This window comes from Gymnogyps californianus, chromosome 11 (genome assembly GCF_018139145.2).
Source record: "Gymnogyps californianus isolate 813 chromosome 11, ASM1813914v2, whole genome shotgun sequence".
NCBI lineage: Eukaryota > Metazoa > Chordata > Aves > Accipitriformes > Cathartidae > Gymnogyps > Gymnogyps californianus.
The window spans coordinates 7,567,623-7,587,354 of NC_059481.1; the positions used below are offsets into that span (position 1 = coordinate 7,567,623).

The following is a 19,732-nucleotide window of genomic DNA, read 5'->3' on the forward strand; positions in this document are numbered from 1 at the left end:
ATCTGTGTTTTCACAATGTGTACAGTCAGTGGATACTTTCGGGGGTATTCCTATTTACTGTACTGGACTTTATATAAAAGCTGTAATTTTAGCAGACTTCCATAAAACAGTAAAAGAGGAATGACATTTGTGACTGAGATAAGCTCACATTTGATAGCATGGTAAAATGAAATTGGATGGCTTCCAAGGCAAATACGTTTTGACAGCAATAGCAGTCCTTCAAAGCAGCCAAATATGTTTGTATCATTTAGCAACAAGTGGAAAAGTTCTCTGCCTGCTTCCAGGCAGCTGACAAAGCACTCTTCAGTTTCTTTAGCAAAATTCAAAATATGATTTATATATCATAAATTTTGACACACCTTGTCTGTGAAGAGGATAGTCACATTTTCAGCTTTTGAAAGTTAGTTCACATGTGATTCAGTTAGGCTTTAGAAACCAGGGCTGCACATGAAGCTCAGGGAGAGAGAGATATGAGGTACCTACAATTAGAAGCCTAATTTAAAAAGTTTAAGCGCTCCCCTTTTTGTCATAGTGCTGTAAGTAGAGTTATTGCATAATTGAAATGTGTTAGGAAATTATAGTCAGTCACTGGAATGAGGATGGAAACACAAAAAGAAAGCTGATGGTTCTCTGGGTTGTCTGCTGGCAAAGGAAGGGAGCACTTCTCAGCCTTGAAGAGTTGAGTTCCCATTAGCACAGTCTTGTTTTTTATTTCACCTAGGTAAAATGCGTGGAGCATACCATACAATAAGAACAAACAGGAATGAGGAGATAGTGAAAAAATATAAAAGCATTTAGACATCCTTATAGAGAGGCACATATGGAAAAGTAATAAGGGCATGCAAAAGGATAACATGCTTTAAGAGAGAAAGCACATCTCGAAAGGAAATACCATTCTTGGACTGGGTTTTAGTACTTCTTAAATGTTTCATTTCCAGTTCTCTATTTTGCTGATAGAGAAGACAAAACCACAATTTTACATAGACATGCTGAGTGTTAGGATGCTTACAACTGCCACCTTCACTTTCTCTACAAGTGGACTTTCATGGTGGAGCGGCAAAACTTCTGTCTCCACTTCTGTAAGCACAACACGTACTTCATATGTGGTTCTTAGGAGCAGAAAGAAAAAATTACATTTATCACCAGAATAATGAAATCAGTAAAGCAGGCTTGCATAAATAGTGCAAGTTTAAAGAAATACATTAATAAGGAAAGGGCTTCCCTAAAGCTCTTTTTGTATTTGGAAGAGGAATGAGAGAAAAGATTTGCACTGAGGAAATAATCCAAAAATCATCAACTTCTCACACAGCTATAGCTCTGTGGTCTTTATTCTGCTGCCAGCAGCTGATGTGAAAGTCTGCTGTGCTGCTTTGTACCCTGTATAGGGTCAGTTTGCATTTCTAGGCCTGTGAGCAATGGAAAGGAAGAGTGTATCGTTTAATGTCAAAACAGAATTTCCTTTCTGAAAGTATTTCTTTTGCCCCCTCTCACAGATGCTTTGACCGGGCAAATGTAGGTCACTCAGCTGGCAGTTCTACAATTAACCTTTAAAGGGACAATTCAGTTGTTATTTCCTTAACCAGTTTAAGCATCATTAGCTGCATGTCCTGATGTAATTTTTGTGACCTGTTCTAGTCAGTTTGTTTGTAGAGGTGGACAAATGTGTGACTGCTGGACCTGCAGGTTCAAGAAGGTATTACATTCTCAAGTTCTGAGCCTTTATATTTATTGGCATAGGTGTTTGCTTTTCTTAATATTTGGAATGAAACCCAGCTCAAGTACTTACTCATCCCTCCTTTCATTATTTCTCTAATAGAATGAAAATGTGATGCATTTTACCCCAAACCCAATATGGTTATAAAAGCTTATTGGGGGTCAGCGTGTGTGCAGAAGGAAGACAGAGAGAGAAAGATTTGATCCTTTTCTGAGGATAAATTTTCCAGAAAAAGCCATAGTAATCGAAGAATTCATTTTGGTAGCACTTGGGGGATTTAAAGCCATATGAGAAAGATGTTTATTTGCCTTCTGAATAAAATTCCAAACAGGTTCTAATAGCAGTAAAGATCATGTGAGGTATTTCCTGGCAAAATGAATAGCTAGCTGGGGTGATTGTGGCCTCAGGTTGACTTTGTGCTGTCCCACCTCTCATCTGGTTATTAATCCCACTGATATGCTCTAGGTCTCACTTATTATTACCTAATTAGTATCAATTTTGATTATGCCACTGTGAGCACACTTTGAATGGTATTACCGAAAATAAAAGCCTAACATGATACTATAGTTGCAAGCCACCCGAGAAGCTTTCTTAATCTTACTGCTGAACATTTCAACCCTTCCTGAAGTGGGCTGACTGAAGGAGGGGAGCGGAAGTGAGAGCGCTGCTAGCATTCAGTCCAATGTGAGACAGTGCATCTTACCAATGAATTATTGCCTGGTCAGTAAGAGGGAGAAACACAACAAAGCTCCCATCACAGCTGTAATGCATCTCAGCAGAGTTATGTGGTTACTTGCATTGGATTTCTGTTGTTTTACCTGCCAACTGCATGGTTACATTATTCAATCAAACCTTAAAGATGAAGCTAAGGGGAAAAACTTGTAGACTAGTAACTAAATTTCCTGGGATCAGGGGCGTTATTCAACTCAGAAAAAGAGGACTGTAGTATTTGGGTTCAAATTCTGGAATCCTATCTCAGTGTTGAAAGTGACATAAATGAGGTTATATAGCACTTGCTGGGAGATCAGCAAAAGCCAATATAGTAAGCTATTGTACTGGATGTATTGCAACTATGCTAGACTGGGGTGTTAGTGGTGATCCCTGAGGATGGAATATTTCATTTAAGATAGCCCACATGTATCTCTCTTATATTAATCCAATTAATTAAACCTGTTCCCAAGAGGCAATTTACTTAGTGACCTTATTTATTAATTCTACTCTGTCAGAAAAATGTAAATTTTTTTGCCCCTAATATAATACAGAAATGAGAGAAGAATCACCCTTGTGGTATAATCCGTTTTCCTACAGAAGATGCACTTTTTAGGTATAGTTGGTTACTCTGTGTCTTCCAGCAGTTGAAATTTTTGGTCAAATATGCTTGCAATAGTTTTAATACTTATATGCATATATGATACATAGGAAGTAGTGAATAGCCACAAATCATGGTGTGGTTACCAAAGTTACCAGAAATGTGAACCAAACTAGTTAGTTCCATTGTTTTAGTTACCTTGATAATGAAAATCAGTAAAATGAAGTGAATGCCTACACCGATTTAATTGCAATGAAATGTGCTGATGAAGCGTGAATAATATGCTATAATGTGGCAAAAGAAGTTTCTGATGATGGCTCTGCTTCCGAATGTGTAATATACTCTCAGAAGGGATGGTTTAACTCTCGTGACCAAACATTTGACAAAGATAACTGCTCACCGCTTTAAGGCTGTTTTCTAGGTCAGTGAGCAGATAGGCATGCATTTTCATAACGTAAAACAGAGTCAAAGGGCTCCCTTCTTTCATTCATGTTTAAGTGATTTTCTCCAGATTGATTTAGAGCTGGTGAAAAGTGAGTATGTGGAATGCGGAGCTGCACAGGGCTATGGTACAGTACTGAGGGGCGATACATAGTGGCTTTTGATGTGAATCAACCTGACTGTTGAGAGCTCTCCCTTTTGAGTAGATGGAAAAATATTCCCAGAACCAGTAAATCATTCACTTTTGTTAAAAATGATTCTTGTGAAAGAATCTGCTAAAATACTGTGAGGTATAAACTTGATAGCAGTTATGACCAGGATAAGACAGTTTATTTTGTGAGTTAAACTTAAGAAAAGGGGGCCAAAAATGCATGGTGGACAGTCTTTTTAAAGTAAACTTTGTTAACTGTGTGCCTAAGAATATATAAAACATGAAAGAAAATTAAGAGCAGTAGGAGGGCTGGAAAGTAAATGATTGGATAGAACAGTTGTAGGCCAGTAACAGTTTTGAATTATGGAGGAAGTGCGAGGGATTAAAAATGTATATCTGAAATTATTTTAAGGATACTATTTTAGGAGTAATAAAAATAATAAAGTACATTAAAAAATATATGCCCGTACATATCTTGTTAACAGAAACTTACATAATTAGGACCTGTTTTTTTCCATTTGAAGTTGAAGTTTTGTGTCTTGGTCTGCCTTTATTTTTTTCTTAATTACATTTTAAATATTGGAGTGATATTTCAATAACTTCATTGCTGACAGGAAGAGCTAGTAAGTCACTTTCAGTTCTTCAGAAACAAAATGAAGGCAAATCTAACTATATTAAGTACTTGAACAGTATGTAAATGGGTAGTGTCCTTTAAAAGCTGTCAGTTACAGTAACATAATGCTGCTAAATAGATATTTTGCTATGATATAAAATATTAGGTTGAATCTTGGTATACTTATCCACAGAAATAGATTTAATTAAGTTAGAAGTATGTAATTTATGTAGTTAAAGAGGATTTGGCCTACTAACTTAAGCATGCGTATAGTCTTGTTAAAACCATAATGGGTAGTTGGACTTAAATTTAAGCTAAAGAGCTTTGATAAGGATCTAAGGGGACTGAGCTCCTTTAGAACTAAGTTTCTAGTGGGAATCAAAGAAATGCACTTTTGGAGCATTTTTTAAATAGAAATGAATAACTGCAATGCAAAAGCACAAATCAGTATAATTTAAAGACATTTTGCAGTGGTACATAATGTGGAATATTGTTTGGGAAATGAAGCTATAAGTCAGATTTGTAGTCCTTCTTGTGTCTTTTCTCCCACTTTCGTCTTGCACATAGAACCTCTGTTTCTGATGATAGATCACTATTAAGTTCAGCTTGAGTAGGTGCTAGCTGTGGATTGATTGCTGTGTTGATAGGACAAAAATACAGCCAGCAACACTTCAGAGATTAGATTACAGGCAACTGCTTAATTCCCAAGTGAGAAGAATAAGCAAGAACCTGAAGAATGCTTGGGTCCTGGGCACCCAGAGCAGCATTAGGCCACATGTGCAGTTAGACCAGGCTCACTGATGAGATGAGCGTTTTCCTTAGCGTGTTAGAGGACTTATCTGTTAAGTCCAGGACAGAATTCCTGGTAAAGCAAGCCTCTGAAGATTTTGAAAAAAGCTTCAAACTCGACCAAGCTCTTAACAAAATTAAGAGAAAGTGCTAAGCATTGGTTTCACATCTGTTCAAATGCTCTGTGATGAGATTCTGTTGTCTTTCATTACAGTGGTTGTTGTGGCTGGGCATACAGGGAAGAAAACTGTCTTCCTCTGCCTGTGGAATAATTTCTGCCAATAGACAAGAGAAAATTTTGAAAAAAAAAAATCATGAAGCCTGCAGTTCTTGTGCAGTTCTTCCTCCTCATCCCTGGTTAAACTGGTGGCTGAAGGCTGTTACCTTCCCAGAACATTACATTATGCCTTGAGAAACAGAGTGAAAGGTTGTAAATTTAAAATGAGGGAAATTGGCAGTATCTTTGGGTTCATTCTAAGAAAGCATTCCAACAGTAGGACAAGTCTTCCGTGGTGTCATAAATGAGAGTTTTTGCTAATGTTCAACCTTGCAGTTTTTAATTTACAAGAGAAGAAGTATTTTGATACTAAGAGATAAGTTGAATGAAATGCTGCAAAGCTCATGTAAAATACATTCTTTATTCTGTCTGACATCAGAAAAGAAAGAAAATGAGTTATGCTTCAGCTGGAAGTGAGCCAGGGAACCTCTGTTTAGAGGGTGGTGGGAGAAATGTAAGGAGAAAGGAAATGATGAAAAAAGGGGAAAAAATGAAAAAGGTATGTTGGAGAGAGGCTTTGTAAAGAGTGCTTAAGAGAACAGGTGGAGGCCCAGGAAATCTGTAATCTTACTTGTGTATTTTAAAGACGCTGCATATCCTTGGTTCAAAGAGGGTTTCTATTTAATATAAATAACGAGCCCACCAGCTCCGAAAGTACTTCATTCTCAGTGAACCTCAAGAACACTTGAGGTTCAAAGCATTGTTCTTAGCATAAACTCTATGAGGCAGTGATAATGCATTTATTTGCTGACCAAGGCACATGTATGCTCAGGGCTAAAATTAGAAAAAGCTACAACAAAATTCCTTTTTGTCACTCAAAATGTGCTGCGAGGGGCCAGTTCTCACTATTCTCAGCTGACTTATCCTCAGCATGAGAGAAGTTGTTAACAGTTAGACCAATAAGAATACTAGCTAATAATAATTATTTTAAAACGTTTGCTATAATCCTTACACTAATAGCACAAACCCTGATTCTCATACTTGTCTGGGCAAGTGTATTTTTCAATTCAAGAATATATTTAGGTTGGCTTAAGTTTAAAGAGGCCCATCATTTTTGTTATCAAAGTGCTAAACAGATTTGTCTGAACAATCAGGGAGGTGTGTGTATTTGAGAATTATGCCCAAAGAAAGAAGATTGCCAGATCTGCATTAAACAACTGTTATGCCTCTACTTGAGATGAACACAAGAGATCAGAGATGTCTACTGGCTGTGGTCTGACATGAGACACTTAATGCAGCTACTTGCTTTTCAACATACATTTTTCTGTTAAGCAGTAATTTGCCTTTAGATGATAACTCTGTTCTTGGTGGCATTTTTCCCCCTTTGCTTGTCCATAGTACATGCAGTCTTCATCCTAACTAGCTGCAAATGTTGCTGAATACTTCTTTTCCTCTTCTTATTCTCTCATTCTCTTATTCAATCCAGTAAAGAACTGAACAACTTTTTATCATTAAGTGTTTATTTGATATACTAGACAGTTTAGCCAGAGAGCCTAACAGGTGATGGAGCTGGTGAGATTTACTTATCCTTGCCTTTTTGATACTACTTCCTTTCTGTTGCTTCTAAGTCTTGAAGGGGTATTTAGGACCTTTCTCCATGCAAAATATTGTAGACAATTGTTGATTGATATCTTTTTATTAGAAGCAATTAAATAAAAGGCTTGGCCTACATTAAATAGTTTTATTAACATGAGTGGATCAGCAGTGGCAGAAATCTGACTGACATAAAGATACGCAGCCGAAAGCCCTTGTGTAAACTTAACTAGCCTAGCATATGAGAAACCTGGGAGCATATTGTTTCTCTACCTGAGCTGGTCTGGCTGATCTAGGAGGAGGAACTTTTCTCCAAATGAAACAGATGTAGGATATGAACGTAGCTCTCCCCAGTCCTAAGTTGTCTCTGCGCATCTAAGGACTGTATGGACCCTGAGAAGGAAGTACACCTGACAAACCTATTAAATTTCCGACTATGAACATTAATTTACAGACAATGGAAAATTAGCATGACTGTTCTGCTAATACAGTCATATTTGGTTCAGCTGAAAGGAGAGTGCTTTTGAAAAGATTAGTGTAGAAGGTAATTGGTAACTTCCTGAAGGGCCCAAGTATGTGCAAAAAGAGCACTGGATTTACGCAAGTGAGAAACACTGCGTAATCTTGCAGAATAAAGTCCCAGGCTTCTTTTTCCTGTCACCTGTTTTTCAAACAGTTGGTGTTTTCTTCTCTCTGGGAGTTGGGTTTCTTTTGATTTTTAACTATATTGTATAGTTAAATGAGCAGTAAAGTGTTATTTTAACTGCTTCAGTTCTGAGCGTGGTAACGCTTGTCTTTTAGTGCCAGTGGTTGACTTCTCATCCCTATTTGGGGTTCAACCCTGCAATCATTCTCATGATCGGTGCTCCAACTTATGGTTTTAATACCTAAGTAAATCCATCTATAAACAATATATGCTGTGCAGGGACTGTGTTTATCAGAAGGAACCTAAGCATTATTCATTATTCCTGTTTTCATGTAGGCTATGTGAAGAGTTTGTATTGACGCAGTCATATCCTTGAGATGTCAGTGCAGTGCAGCATGTTGCAGGTTTTGGAAATATATTAGAATCCTTTCTAAATACAGCTATTTTAGGAATTGTGCTGGTGGGAGGACTATGTGGCTCCATTCTGCTGCCAGACTCTTGTAATTATTTCTATTAATGCTGGGGAACCATGGACTTGCAAAGACAATCTAACGCTTTGCTGGAAAAGCTTTGTCAAAGTTGTGTAAAACTCAAGTCTAAAACTCAGACCTTGCTCAAATTGGATTTTCAGTTTGTCTGAGAGCTGTTGACTGTGGTTCATACACTCAACTTCATTCCTGTAGCAACACATACTCAACATTGTATTCAAATGCTCTGCCTAACCATTGCTACATTAAGGATGACTGTTGGTTTTTAGCATACCTGGATATGTAAAGTCTAATGCTGCAAAATCTCACTCTAGCTTAGGTCTCGCTAAGTAGGCACAAGGCTTACGAATGTGCCATTACTTGCTAATTCTTTTTTCCTCCTTTACCTATTATATTAAATGAGACCCAACTCTGACCTGGGTCATGATAGTGTGCATTAAAAAAAAAAAAAAAAAAAGAGCAATAAGGAGGAGCTTCCAAGCCATGCTGTGGGGAGGAGTGAGTTATGTGGCTTATAATGAATATGGGTAATCATAACGAATGACAGGTACGAAAAAGTCCTGCTGGCAACTGAAGACTCCCAACAAGCCATCAGGGCTTGACATACTTCCATCTCCTACCAGCAGATCAAAGCTGGGTTGATTTAGCATAAAGCAGTGTTCTGATTATTAAGTTAATGGTAGATTTTGTCTGATTTTCCTCCCCCTTTCCTTTCCCTGATTCCCCTTTCCCTGCTGTTTTCTCATTGTGTATGGACCTGCATAACACTCCCTCCCTCATTGCTGCATGACATCATAAATTCTGCCTGATACTTCCCAAGAATTATAAAAGTTAATTACCACCAAGTTATTTTTACAAGCTTCTTTGTTACGTTGCAACAAACTGCATTCCTCGTTTATAAGGATGTTGCCAAGTGTGAATGAAAGATGCTTTAAGGCAAAACAGACAGTGTTCAGAATAGTTTCAGTCCAGGCAATATTGGTTTAAATGAATGCATGAACACTGATAAAGATGTTAATAATTAGAGGTTGTGTGTTACACTTTGTTTCCAGAAGTTTGTATGTTGAAAGAACTATGATGTTCCCGGCTACAAAAAGTTAGATTTCCTCTGAAATGGAAGGTTTTTCCCATGAAAATTCCAGGTCATAATTACTGCACAGCCTGAGCAAATTGAAACTTGTATTCAGTGGTACGTGGCAATGTCTTGGGTTATTCTGGCCCTAACTGTTACGGGGGAAGAGGCAAAGGAGAGGACTCACCCCTGATGAGCCTTGATGCAGCTACGGGCATGTCATCATAAGGGTGCTGGAAACTTAGGCTACCAGAAATGGTGCCTCATTTCTTCATCAGTGGGGACTCCAGCAACACTTCCAAGTTACAGTGTGGAAAAAGAAGCTAAGATGAGACAGGAACTAACAGTAAGAATGTTGTTATTGCTTTCACTTCTTAGGCGCTGTTGTATGTTTGTTGCAGTGATCAACCATTTTACAAGAAAAAAGTCTGGCTTCTCTCAAAATAAAGTTTTTCTAATTTTTGCAAATAATTTGATGAGATTCCAGCACCTTTTGGACACTTGCTGCCTTCAACCATGAGTCCTTCTTTCAGATACTAGTCATTCTGTGTTTAAGACTCCTGTATGCCCATTTCATCATTTTTTCTAGGCTGAAGAGTCCTAGTTTATGTCACAATTTCTTGCATGTCCTTCAGTTCTTTTCAGTTCCGATTCATGACCCTCAGCTGGAGATTAACAGTCAAACATCAGTCTCGTTTTTGACCTTTTGCGTGACCTTTCCTAGTTTGCCAGGCAGCAGTTCTTCCAGGTGGGTTGGACAATGCATCTAGGTGTTCCTCTCTGGAAGAGTCTAGTGCTGCAAAGAATCTGGCATTCAGAAGGCTGGGACAGAGGCATATTCCTACCATTCCACTGGTCTGAACATGGCTTATTGCTCAGTTATTAGCAGCTTTCTCCTCCTGTTGATGAAAAATGCAAGCAACCTGACTGTAGATGATACATTTGAAAGGCTACTTTCAGTAGACCTGCCACCCTCTGTCCACCCCTGCGAACACCACCCCATGCAGTCTGTGCTCCCTGCAATGAAGCAGTAACTTTCTCAATACCAGGAGTTGTTGCCAAGGTTCGTATCTCAGACACTTCAAATTTGGTGTGGTCAGGTTCAGAAGAAAACTGCTGTCTGTAAGAATCATTAGAGACTGGAGCAAGTAAAAATAAGGAGTTGTATCTGTTTTCCAAGATGAACCAATTTGCTCCAAAATCTAAGATGCTTCATGAGATCTATGATACCAAAGTGTTTTCAGAGTGCAGAATATGACTAGAAATCTCAAGAAAGATTTTTTGTTTGTTTTGTTCTTGCTCAGAAATGAAGAGTTATGTTAAAAATTAAAAATAGCAACAATGTAGGGGGAATCAATTTATTTGCCCATTAAAAAAAAAACCAACCAAAACACCACAACACAAAACTGTGCTCATTAAATCAAGTTGGTTTTAGTCTCAACTTCTGAAATAATCCCCATTCATGCTTTCTCTTTCTTTCCTCTCCTGTCCACTTACAGGAAGCTTTTTTCCCCTCCCTTAATGCCAAAAACCATTATACTCCTTTTCTCTACTGTAACTACCCAAACCGTACCTCAGCAATGACCATCACAGTCACAGAGCAGATTAACGGGTATAAACAGCTCAAGAGTGCTGGCCGCTTATCTGCCAGGGTAAATCAACACTCTTGTTCACACATCCTTGAGCCAAGAAGATTGATTAAAAGCCCCACGTGGCCATAAAGCTAGAATGTTAAGTAAATGACTTCCAAGGTTCCCATGTAACAAGAGTCTTGGGAGAATATAAGACTTGGGAAGAATACAAACACAAGAAAAAACAAACCCGAAGAAAAGTCTCTTTGATCTGATGGCTGTCTGACATCTGTAACACTTCAGTTTCTAGAAAATAAGTATGTCAACTTAAAACCTCTGGTTTTCACTGCAATTCAAGTCTATTTTATACGTATTAAAAAATATAAATACATTTTATAGACAGAAAGAAAATGACCTTCTTTTAATGGTGTCTCCCTTCCTGAGCTGCAAAGGTTACCCAAAACAGCTGTATTCACACATTGCTCTGAACTGGAAGAAATCTTTTTTGCCAACTTATTCTTCAGACTGCAGCATTAGAAATCAAGGCCTGATGCAATGTTGAGCTGTACAGGATGACAAGAAAAGCAAATGCAAATGAGCCTATCGCTTGCAGATAAAATTCCAGGATTAACCCTCTTGAATGGTATGACCCTAAAGTGGTATTATTCATTTTGTAATTTTTCACTTGTAATTTGGAGCTGAGTTTCTAGACTGAGTCCACTGTGTTGCTGTGAGTGTGCAGAGGACAAAACTACCCTCCAGGGAGTACCAGCTGTTTGAGAGTGCTGATACAGGTATAATATGGCCCAAAACACAGGGTCTTCAGTAAGTAAGAAGAGATCTGTGCGCAAGAGAGCAGACCTGAAACTTCTGTGATCAGTGCTGGGGGCTGTCAAGATCTTGTGTAATGTTTTAGTGATGTACAGTGAAAGGTGGGCTTTTATCCTGACAACAAATTGGGGGGTCATGACTTATTAATTAAATGTATTGCTAATCCACACTTTGTATATTAAAAAAAAAAAAAGAGTAAATCTGCTGGCCAAAGAAGAGAAAATAAACTATGTACCATAATAAGAATATTTTCCTGCATTTGTCGTCTTTTCCAGAGGTCTTTCAGTAATATTTTGATGATTCTTATCCTTTTTCTGTTTCCATTTTTATTTCTTAAGTAGCAAATGAAGCAGAACCACAGGAGGCCTTTTAAATGGATACAAAATGTTTAATGGTCTTTGCCATACTGAATTCAAATTTTCTTCTGCCATTACTCAAATCCACAGTAGAGATTTCCTGCTGTTATGTATCTCAAGCTCCTCAGAAACATGATTATGAATTTTAGGAATACACAGGTTTGATTCTCTGAATTTCTGTTTTAAAGGAGAGTCCTAGGGATTAAAAGAACAACAACCACCTCTGCCCGAACTGCTACTTTATACCATACCTAACCATTTGCCTTTGCTCGTTGACACTAAGTGACTTCCCATGTGACTCTCAGCCAAAGAGGGCCCAGGATCTAGTTCAACTGGTTGACTTCTTCAGAGATTCCCAATACACCAAGCAAGACTACAGCTTGTACATATTTTCTGTAAAATAAATTGAAATTTCTGGTTACCTGTTGCTTTGCAGTGAATACCTTTGACAAATAACAAGTCATATAAGTGTCTAACTGCTCTTTCACTTATGAATTCAGTAACTGTTTTCTCTCTCTTTCTGTGTTTTTAGAAGCAGAAACAGAAATCCTATTGGTCCAGGAAAGTATGGATACGGAAAAGTGCCATACATTTTACCTTTACAAACTGATACTGGTCAGCAGCCTCAGAAGCTTCGGAGGCAGCGACAGTCATCAAGGAACCACGTATTTCATCAGAGTCCAAGTCTCATGAACACTTACAGCCAGGCAGCTAGTCCTTCACTTCAACATGGGAATTTTTATCAAGAAGAAAGTGGGCCTCAGGCTGGACATCAAGTCCTGGGACCCTCAGTTTATCAGTCATCTTCATTTCCTGTATCTCAAAGCCTGTTTCACAGCAGCGACTCAAACCATCATGGGTCTGCATCACATCAGGCAGTCCAGGGTCAGCCCCAGCCTCAAAGGGCTGCAGCAATTGTGTGCATTGGCACCTACAAGCAATATAAACTCTGCAACACAAACGTAAGTCCGGTTTTCCTATAGTTAATTTGTTGGACAGCTATTGGTTTTTCCTGGTATGCTAAATGTTCACATAGTCAAGAAGTTAAGTTGAACATTGTTTTTTATTAATTTAATGAAATTTTTTGTGAACTTATTTTAAAGTGTCTTGAGGAATACTGAAAGTAGATGTAGGATATTATAGTTACCTAATACCATACCTTCAAGGATTTTAAGCAGTCACTAAACCTACCAATATGTACAATTCTAATTTGATAGAGGGAGAAACTGAGTCACAGACAAGTTTAATATTTTTCCATGTAAGAAATGGAAAATGGAGTTGGGGTAGACCATGTTATGAAGGCTCCCTAATTCTCAGTCCCATAAGATAAGGCTATCCTTTTGGGAGTGCTATGATGCTCTAAATAGCATTTAGAGCCAGCACCCAGTAGCCTAGATCACTCCAGTATCTTTCCATGGTGCTGCGTGAGTTCTGTGACAGATGCTACTTTTACCAGCATTCAAGCTCTACATGCTTTGATTTTGGCTTCCTATTTTATTGGAGAGAAAATCTGTTCTGTGTTAATTTTTAAATAAAACTTACTCTGTTATTACTTCATTCAAAAAATGTTTGGCTGGGTGTGGCTCTGTGCTCTGGGGCAGCCTCCCATTGTATGTGGGAGGCTAGTGAGGTTTTGCTGTTTCTCTCTGCAAGCAATTTTCATCCTGCTAAAATTTTCAGTTTCTGGCTGTGTCATTTTAGTACTTCCTAAAGTATCTCTTCCTAATATTTGCCTCTTATTTGGGCTACTAATCTAACTTAATGTTGCAAACTTGAAGAAGCTCGTATTTGGATATTAGAAGCAGGATGTTCAAGGGTGGTCTCAATATGTTGACACAACAGGCCATATTTTTCTGGGTGGGTGCGCATCTGATTCTTCTGCCTCTTAGAAATCCTGTTTCATTTAGTGGAAGCCTGCATAGTGGAGATGTAGCAACAGAACATATAATTAGGATAACAAAAACATGACCTAAGCAGATCAGATGAGTGCCTTTTAGCCTCTTAGTGTAGCAGTTATTACATTTGCTTTATTTATGAATAAAGTCTATTGATCGAGACTAGGGCAGTTGACTGAAAAGACCTAATGTCAAGAAAATTTTAGTGTATTTGTCTGAAATGGAAAACATGAAAGGGTTTGAGCCTCTGAGAATAGTCTCTGGTACAAATTGCTCTTTTGAAAAACACTTTCTGTTTTTTGAAGGAAATGGGAAATGAACTTAGTGCATGGGCATTAATTTGGAAAGTTTTCTGTGCTGAATTTGCTCACTGGTGTCCAAGCGATACACGAATGTCCCAGTCTTTATTTCATCCCTTACTGCATCAAGGCAAAAAGTTGGACAGTATTCTGCCTGACATAAGAAATGTAACAAAATCGTTTCCAGGAAAGATCTCTTTTCAGAGAGTAAGGGGTGAGAGGTGAGGAAGTTAGAAATGAGGTGGAAGAAAGAAGCAATCCCAGATGGCCGAGGTATGGAGAAGGAAGGTTTGTAGAGGAATTTGTTGAGAATGACAAGTGGGCTGGAGAGAAGAGGGCTGTGAGCTTGTGAATTAGACAGTGGCAGGACATGCAGGTCAGTATGATGAGTGGTCTGGCCATTGGCAAATTTCTTTTGGTAGTAGGGGAACAGGAGTGAAAATATTTTCATGTTAATTTTAGAAACTGTTGTTTCTAAAGAAACAGAAGACTTCAATAGATGAAGAGGAAAAAATAGGTGAGCGTACTGTTGCTGCATCTTTGTTGTTGTTGCATGTATCAATGCAGTTATAAAGAAATCATCATTTGTATTACAGGAGACTTTTAATAACAAAGAGAAATTGTAGATGATGCAGCTCCTCCTAGGCATGGAACTCTACACAGTGATATTCTTTATTTAGTAACATTTCTGTTACCCTCGGAGAAGCTGTAATTGCTATTCAGGGTTATTTTTCTTCCTAGAATGTGGTAATTAATATAATTATAAAAAAGAAGTTGCTAAGAACAGTTTTAGTATAAAGGCCAGGATGAGAGCAAAACAAGGCTGATAGTGTTTCACTTTGTTTGGTTGTTCTTCCGGATTAAATGCTTCTGCACGTGGGCTTTAATTTAATTTATCGGCAGTGACATGTACCAGTGGTCTTGCCAGCATGCAGAGAACAGTATCTTTTTCTTTCTTTTTCTTTTTTCTGTTTTAATTCTTCCTGGAGCATACCAAAAATGAAAATCTCATTTATTGAGAGGAAAGTATTCTGTTAACAGTTATCCTGGTGTTTGGCCACTCCCTCTACAGTTTCTCCTAAGGGCAGTTAATAATAAATTAAGTCAATCTGCCTTGGTCCATTAGGTCATTTCCTCATTATTGTACATTTATTGTTTTTTCATTAATAGTTGAACTCATTTTACATGACTGACAGGTTGATTCATAAAAGTTAAATTTGGAGGTTTTGGTTAGGGAGAACCTCGGAAGTGCTTGTATTTGTTCAAGTGTTTCTGCAGGTCGTTAAACCTATTTTCTTATTGTACAAGTGGCTTCCCCTCTTCAGCACCTTGCATATAGGCTTTGTACATGCTCACCTCAGGATATACAGCTGCCTGTCACCTCCTTCAGCAGGAAACAGGCAGCAAACATCTGTCCTTGACACACGAACAGTACTGACAGATCTTACTGAAACCATAAGCTATTCACAATACAGTAAGATTCTTCAAATGTAGTATGTATTCCCCCAAAATGGGGGAGTGATGAGTAAATCTTCCTTACTCCCCCCTGCATTAAAGAAAAGAGAATTATACGGGCGTGTGGGTGAAGTAGAATTTGAATGCAAACTTGTTTGTGTTGTTTGTCACCAGAACAAAGGAAGCAACTCAAATGGAACATTTGTTTACTGAGCACTTTTTGTTATTGTCTCAAGCATTGCCAAGTCACTAGCTCATAGTGAGTGTCTGAATGTGTGAGAATATATTTGTAAATTAACTTCAGGCTGAGGGTTGCTCGGGCAGTGTACGCAAGGAAACTTTCAGGGTTCTGGACATTCAAGCCTACTTGTTTTGCAGTGTAAATTTGGTGATACAGAGTGCCCCTTTTTAAAGTCAGTTTTATCTGATTTATTTTATTTTTTGTAAGACATACAGTGAATTATGGCTTATTGGTAAAAACATTAATTCTTAGTATGTCTCTATCCTTAATATGCGGAGACCTTATCGCAGCCTTTCGGTACTTAAAGGGGGCTTGTAAGAAAGATGGAGAGAGACTTTTTACCAAGGCCTGTAGTGTCAGGACAAGGGACGACCATTTTAAACTAAAAGAGGGTAGGTTTAGAGTGGATATAAGGAAGAAATTTTCTATGATCATGTTGGTGAGACACTGGAACAGGTTGCCCAGAGAAGTTGTGGAGGCTCCATCCCTGGAAGCATTCAAGGCTATGTTGGGTGGGGCTTTGAGCAACCTGGTCTAGTGAAAGGTGTCCCTGCCCATGGCAGGGGGTTGGACTAGATGATCTTTAAAGGTCCCTTCCAACTCAAACCGTTCTATGTTTCTGTGTTGTCCTTGGTGGTGAGTTCAGGCCAGAAGGCCCAGCTTACACTGACAGCTTGTTACCTCTCCTCTTCTGCAGTTCCCACTTTCCAAATTGCACCAATACGGTTGAGTTTGAAGTCACATAGTAATCATGACCACTTAAATGCTCTGGTTAGAAAACCTGTAAAATAAAATAGTGACTGTTTCGGTGATTCAATTACAGTGCAGCAAGGAGTATGAAAAAATAGGCAGCGAAATTCATATGTGAGTTTCACCATGAAGAGCAATGCAAAATGCATGTAAAACCTAAATTGTCTTTAGCTGTGGATTGAGGTATGTTTTTGACCAAGTTTATACCTTTACTTGTATATGAATTTGCAAAAACTAAGCTAAAATGTATGAAAGACTAATTGTTGAGAGCTGGGTGAGATATTTATGGGTGAAGTTTTGCTGAGCTTGTCCAGTTTCATTCACAGTTGCTACCTTGTCCACTGGTTCATATGGATTACTGTCATGTCTCCAGTTAGACTATGTTGCCTTTCCCAGTATTTTATGTGACTGCTACTTAGCAAGAAGTCAATTGTGTTTTGGAGAAGTATCTAGATAGGATCAGAAAACAATGAATACTTTGACTTTCTTATCCTGACTCTTCAGCTATACATACTATTATCCTGGTAGCACAGCTATGGAAAATCCAGCTTTTGGTTCTGAATAAGAATTCTCTACTTGGATCTGTGCTCCTGTGTGCAGAGCACTTGAGAATGGCACCTTAGCAGGGAATGCAAAGTATCTGAAAAGACAATTTTGGAAATGGAAAGAGGTTTTACAGTTGAAGAGATGAGGTGAGGTAAAAGGCTCAGGGCCAATCCTCAGCTCTATCATGATGGGATAAATTAATATATTTAATTTCCTAAAGAATGTTAATGATGATGATACTAATTTTGACTAATTTGGTGTGCGTTAAAACTTTTCCATTGAAAGGCTTTTTTGGATGCAGAACCCTAATTAAATAGAATTGAAATGTTCTGCAGGAAGGTGTTGAGTCCATTAAACACTGATGTGCTTTTCTGTCACCTAAGCACATCGCTAGGCATTGGCAGGCTTCCTTGGCACCTGGGATCTTGGGCCATTTCACCAGCTTGCTGGCATTCTGCCCAAGGGTTTTTGAAAGTTTTCCACTCTATAGAAAACAAAACATGTCCAACGTTTCAAGCTTTAACAAAGGTAGAAGTGGAAATGTTTAATTTTGTATGGAACAGAAAATGTAATTCCCAGACAGGTCTTTTCAGAAGTGATATGGGGTGCTGCAAGGATGTGTGCACTCTTTAATGTAGTTGGAATGCTCAGTTACTGAAGTAAAGACAAGTAGGAGACTACATATTTTTAAGAGAACTTTTTTTTTTTTAAACTGAAAAGCCCCTTCTTATTCCCAAAGAGCTACTGTGTAGTTTATTTATTCTCGTTTTGAGATTTGTGTAGAGTAGGTGTTTGACATAAGTGGCAAAGTGGGGTTATGATGACATATCTTTTCCTGAGGAAATTTAACCTTGACTTTATGTGAGGAATTCTCCCTGCGAACACTGTGGGATTGTATGTACGTTTGGTAGTCTGACATTCCATGGGTGTATAGGAAACTTATTAAAAGCTTACGTTACTTTGGGTTGTACTGTCCTTTCTTTGGCTGTTTTGATATTTGCAGCAGAATTTTATAAATATTACTTCAGAATGCATTGTCACTAATACGGGCTTAACTTACCAGGCACTGGCACAGAGATACGGCTCGTAAAATGTCCTATGTAGTTTGGTCAATTGTCCCTTGTATACAAAAGAGTCACATAGAGACATCTTCGATAAAGCTCTTGGATCACAGTTGTTTCCTCTGCATCTCTGCACTGTGGCTTTATGACATCCCCTTCAACAACTGAGAACACTGTATTAGAAAATATTTTGCATTATGATGTTCTTATTATAACTTAAATAATTATGGGAAACTGTCTGCCTCAAATCATTAGGAAAAATATGTTGGGGTAACTTTAGAAGCTCTCTCAAATAGTTTTATTCCACAAGTGTGCTCTGTACTTGTGGCAGTAACAGAACACAAAGTTAGCTGTTTTACACAAATTAATTATTACTAGGTTAATTACTTACTAATGTAGTAAATGTTCATAATAAGGCCAAAATCACACAATTCAGAAAATTTTGATGTGTAGAGGCTTATGGTTTTTAACTGAAAATTCAATTACTTACTTTGATCAATAAATCTAAGTTATTTCAAAGTAATTTAGCATCTAGGAGTCCAAGAGTCATGCTCTAATGCCCTGTTGTGCCAAGAACTATAAAAACACAGACCAAAAAGATATGTGCAGGTAAAAATTTGGTAATGTATACATGGCTATTGTCATAGCCTATATTTACCAGGTCAGGCAGAAGTGACCTGTGGGATCTGTAATGTTCTTATGATGACTCTCTGCATCATACAGAAACGATGAGATTTTTGTCTTTCTCCAAAGACAATTTAATAAGATATAAATAAAATATAGTAGAGCCTAGGGTAGAATAAACACCTTAAGGCAATAAAACAAATATTCCACTGGAAAATAAAGGTTGAGAGTATGCATCAATGATAAAAATCTACAAAATGTGCGAGGGCATTATCAGAAAGACACAGTAAGAAACTTACATGTTCAGTTTACACATAGAGTAATTATATTTTTTAAGGCAAGAAATGCCAACATTACCATAATTAGTCAGTGAAACCATCTTAACTCTGCCTTGTGTTGTGCAGAACAAACTTTTTTATGATTGAGGCATTTTGTGACATAATTCTAGTTTGAGTTCTGATCTTTAATGAATGGCACCAACCCCTTTCACCCATGTTTTCCATTCAGATGTTATGAAAGAAGAAGTGAGATTCACACCATAAATTTGGAAAATCTGTAGCGAGTGCCTATGCTGACTGCGATTATGTTTACTCCATAGACAATAGTACTGCTTTTGAAGCAGTTGCCATGCATAACTTCACATTAAATATGAGGTATCTCAAACCATTATGAATATAGCTCAGGACAATGTACCATGGTTAAAGTTCTCTCCATGTAAAAATCCCTCCTCTTGTAAAAATGTCCAAATAATCCTTGTGATGTTCAACCTAAGTTTTCAGCTTCTTTCTTGTATTTCATGCTATTGCTCCTAAATATCTTAGGGAATTCTCTTGTCTGTTCTTGGTGTTTATACGTGGTAGGCAGTTGCCATATTTTAGCATAAGAGTTCACCAATTCATATACATTTAGCGCCATTACTATGTTTGGGGTTTAGCTTGAGCACTTTGGGAGCTGAATTTTCCAGAGGCTCTGCCAACTTCCCAATATATATTTTCTTGATTTTTAATGTACAGAAGTACTTCAGAAGGTATGGTTAACAGGAGAACTGCAGTATTTTATGATACTGCAGG

General features: G+C 38.0%; 1 protein-coding gene across 2 annotated transcripts in view; it reads left to right on the forward strand.

The window, feature by feature from the left end:
* THSD4 (thrombospondin type 1 domain containing 4) overlaps positions 1–19,732 on the forward strand; it is a 333,781-nt gene that overhangs the window by 45,901 nt on the left and 268,148 nt on the right. For both annotated transcript variants that reach the window (XM_050903083.1, XM_050903082.1), the window contains exon 5: positions 12,324–12,753. In XM_050903083.1, coding sequence (XP_050759040.1) covers positions 12,324–12,753 — 430 coding nt within the window. The remainder of the gene's footprint in view (positions 1–12,323; positions 12,754–19,732) is intronic.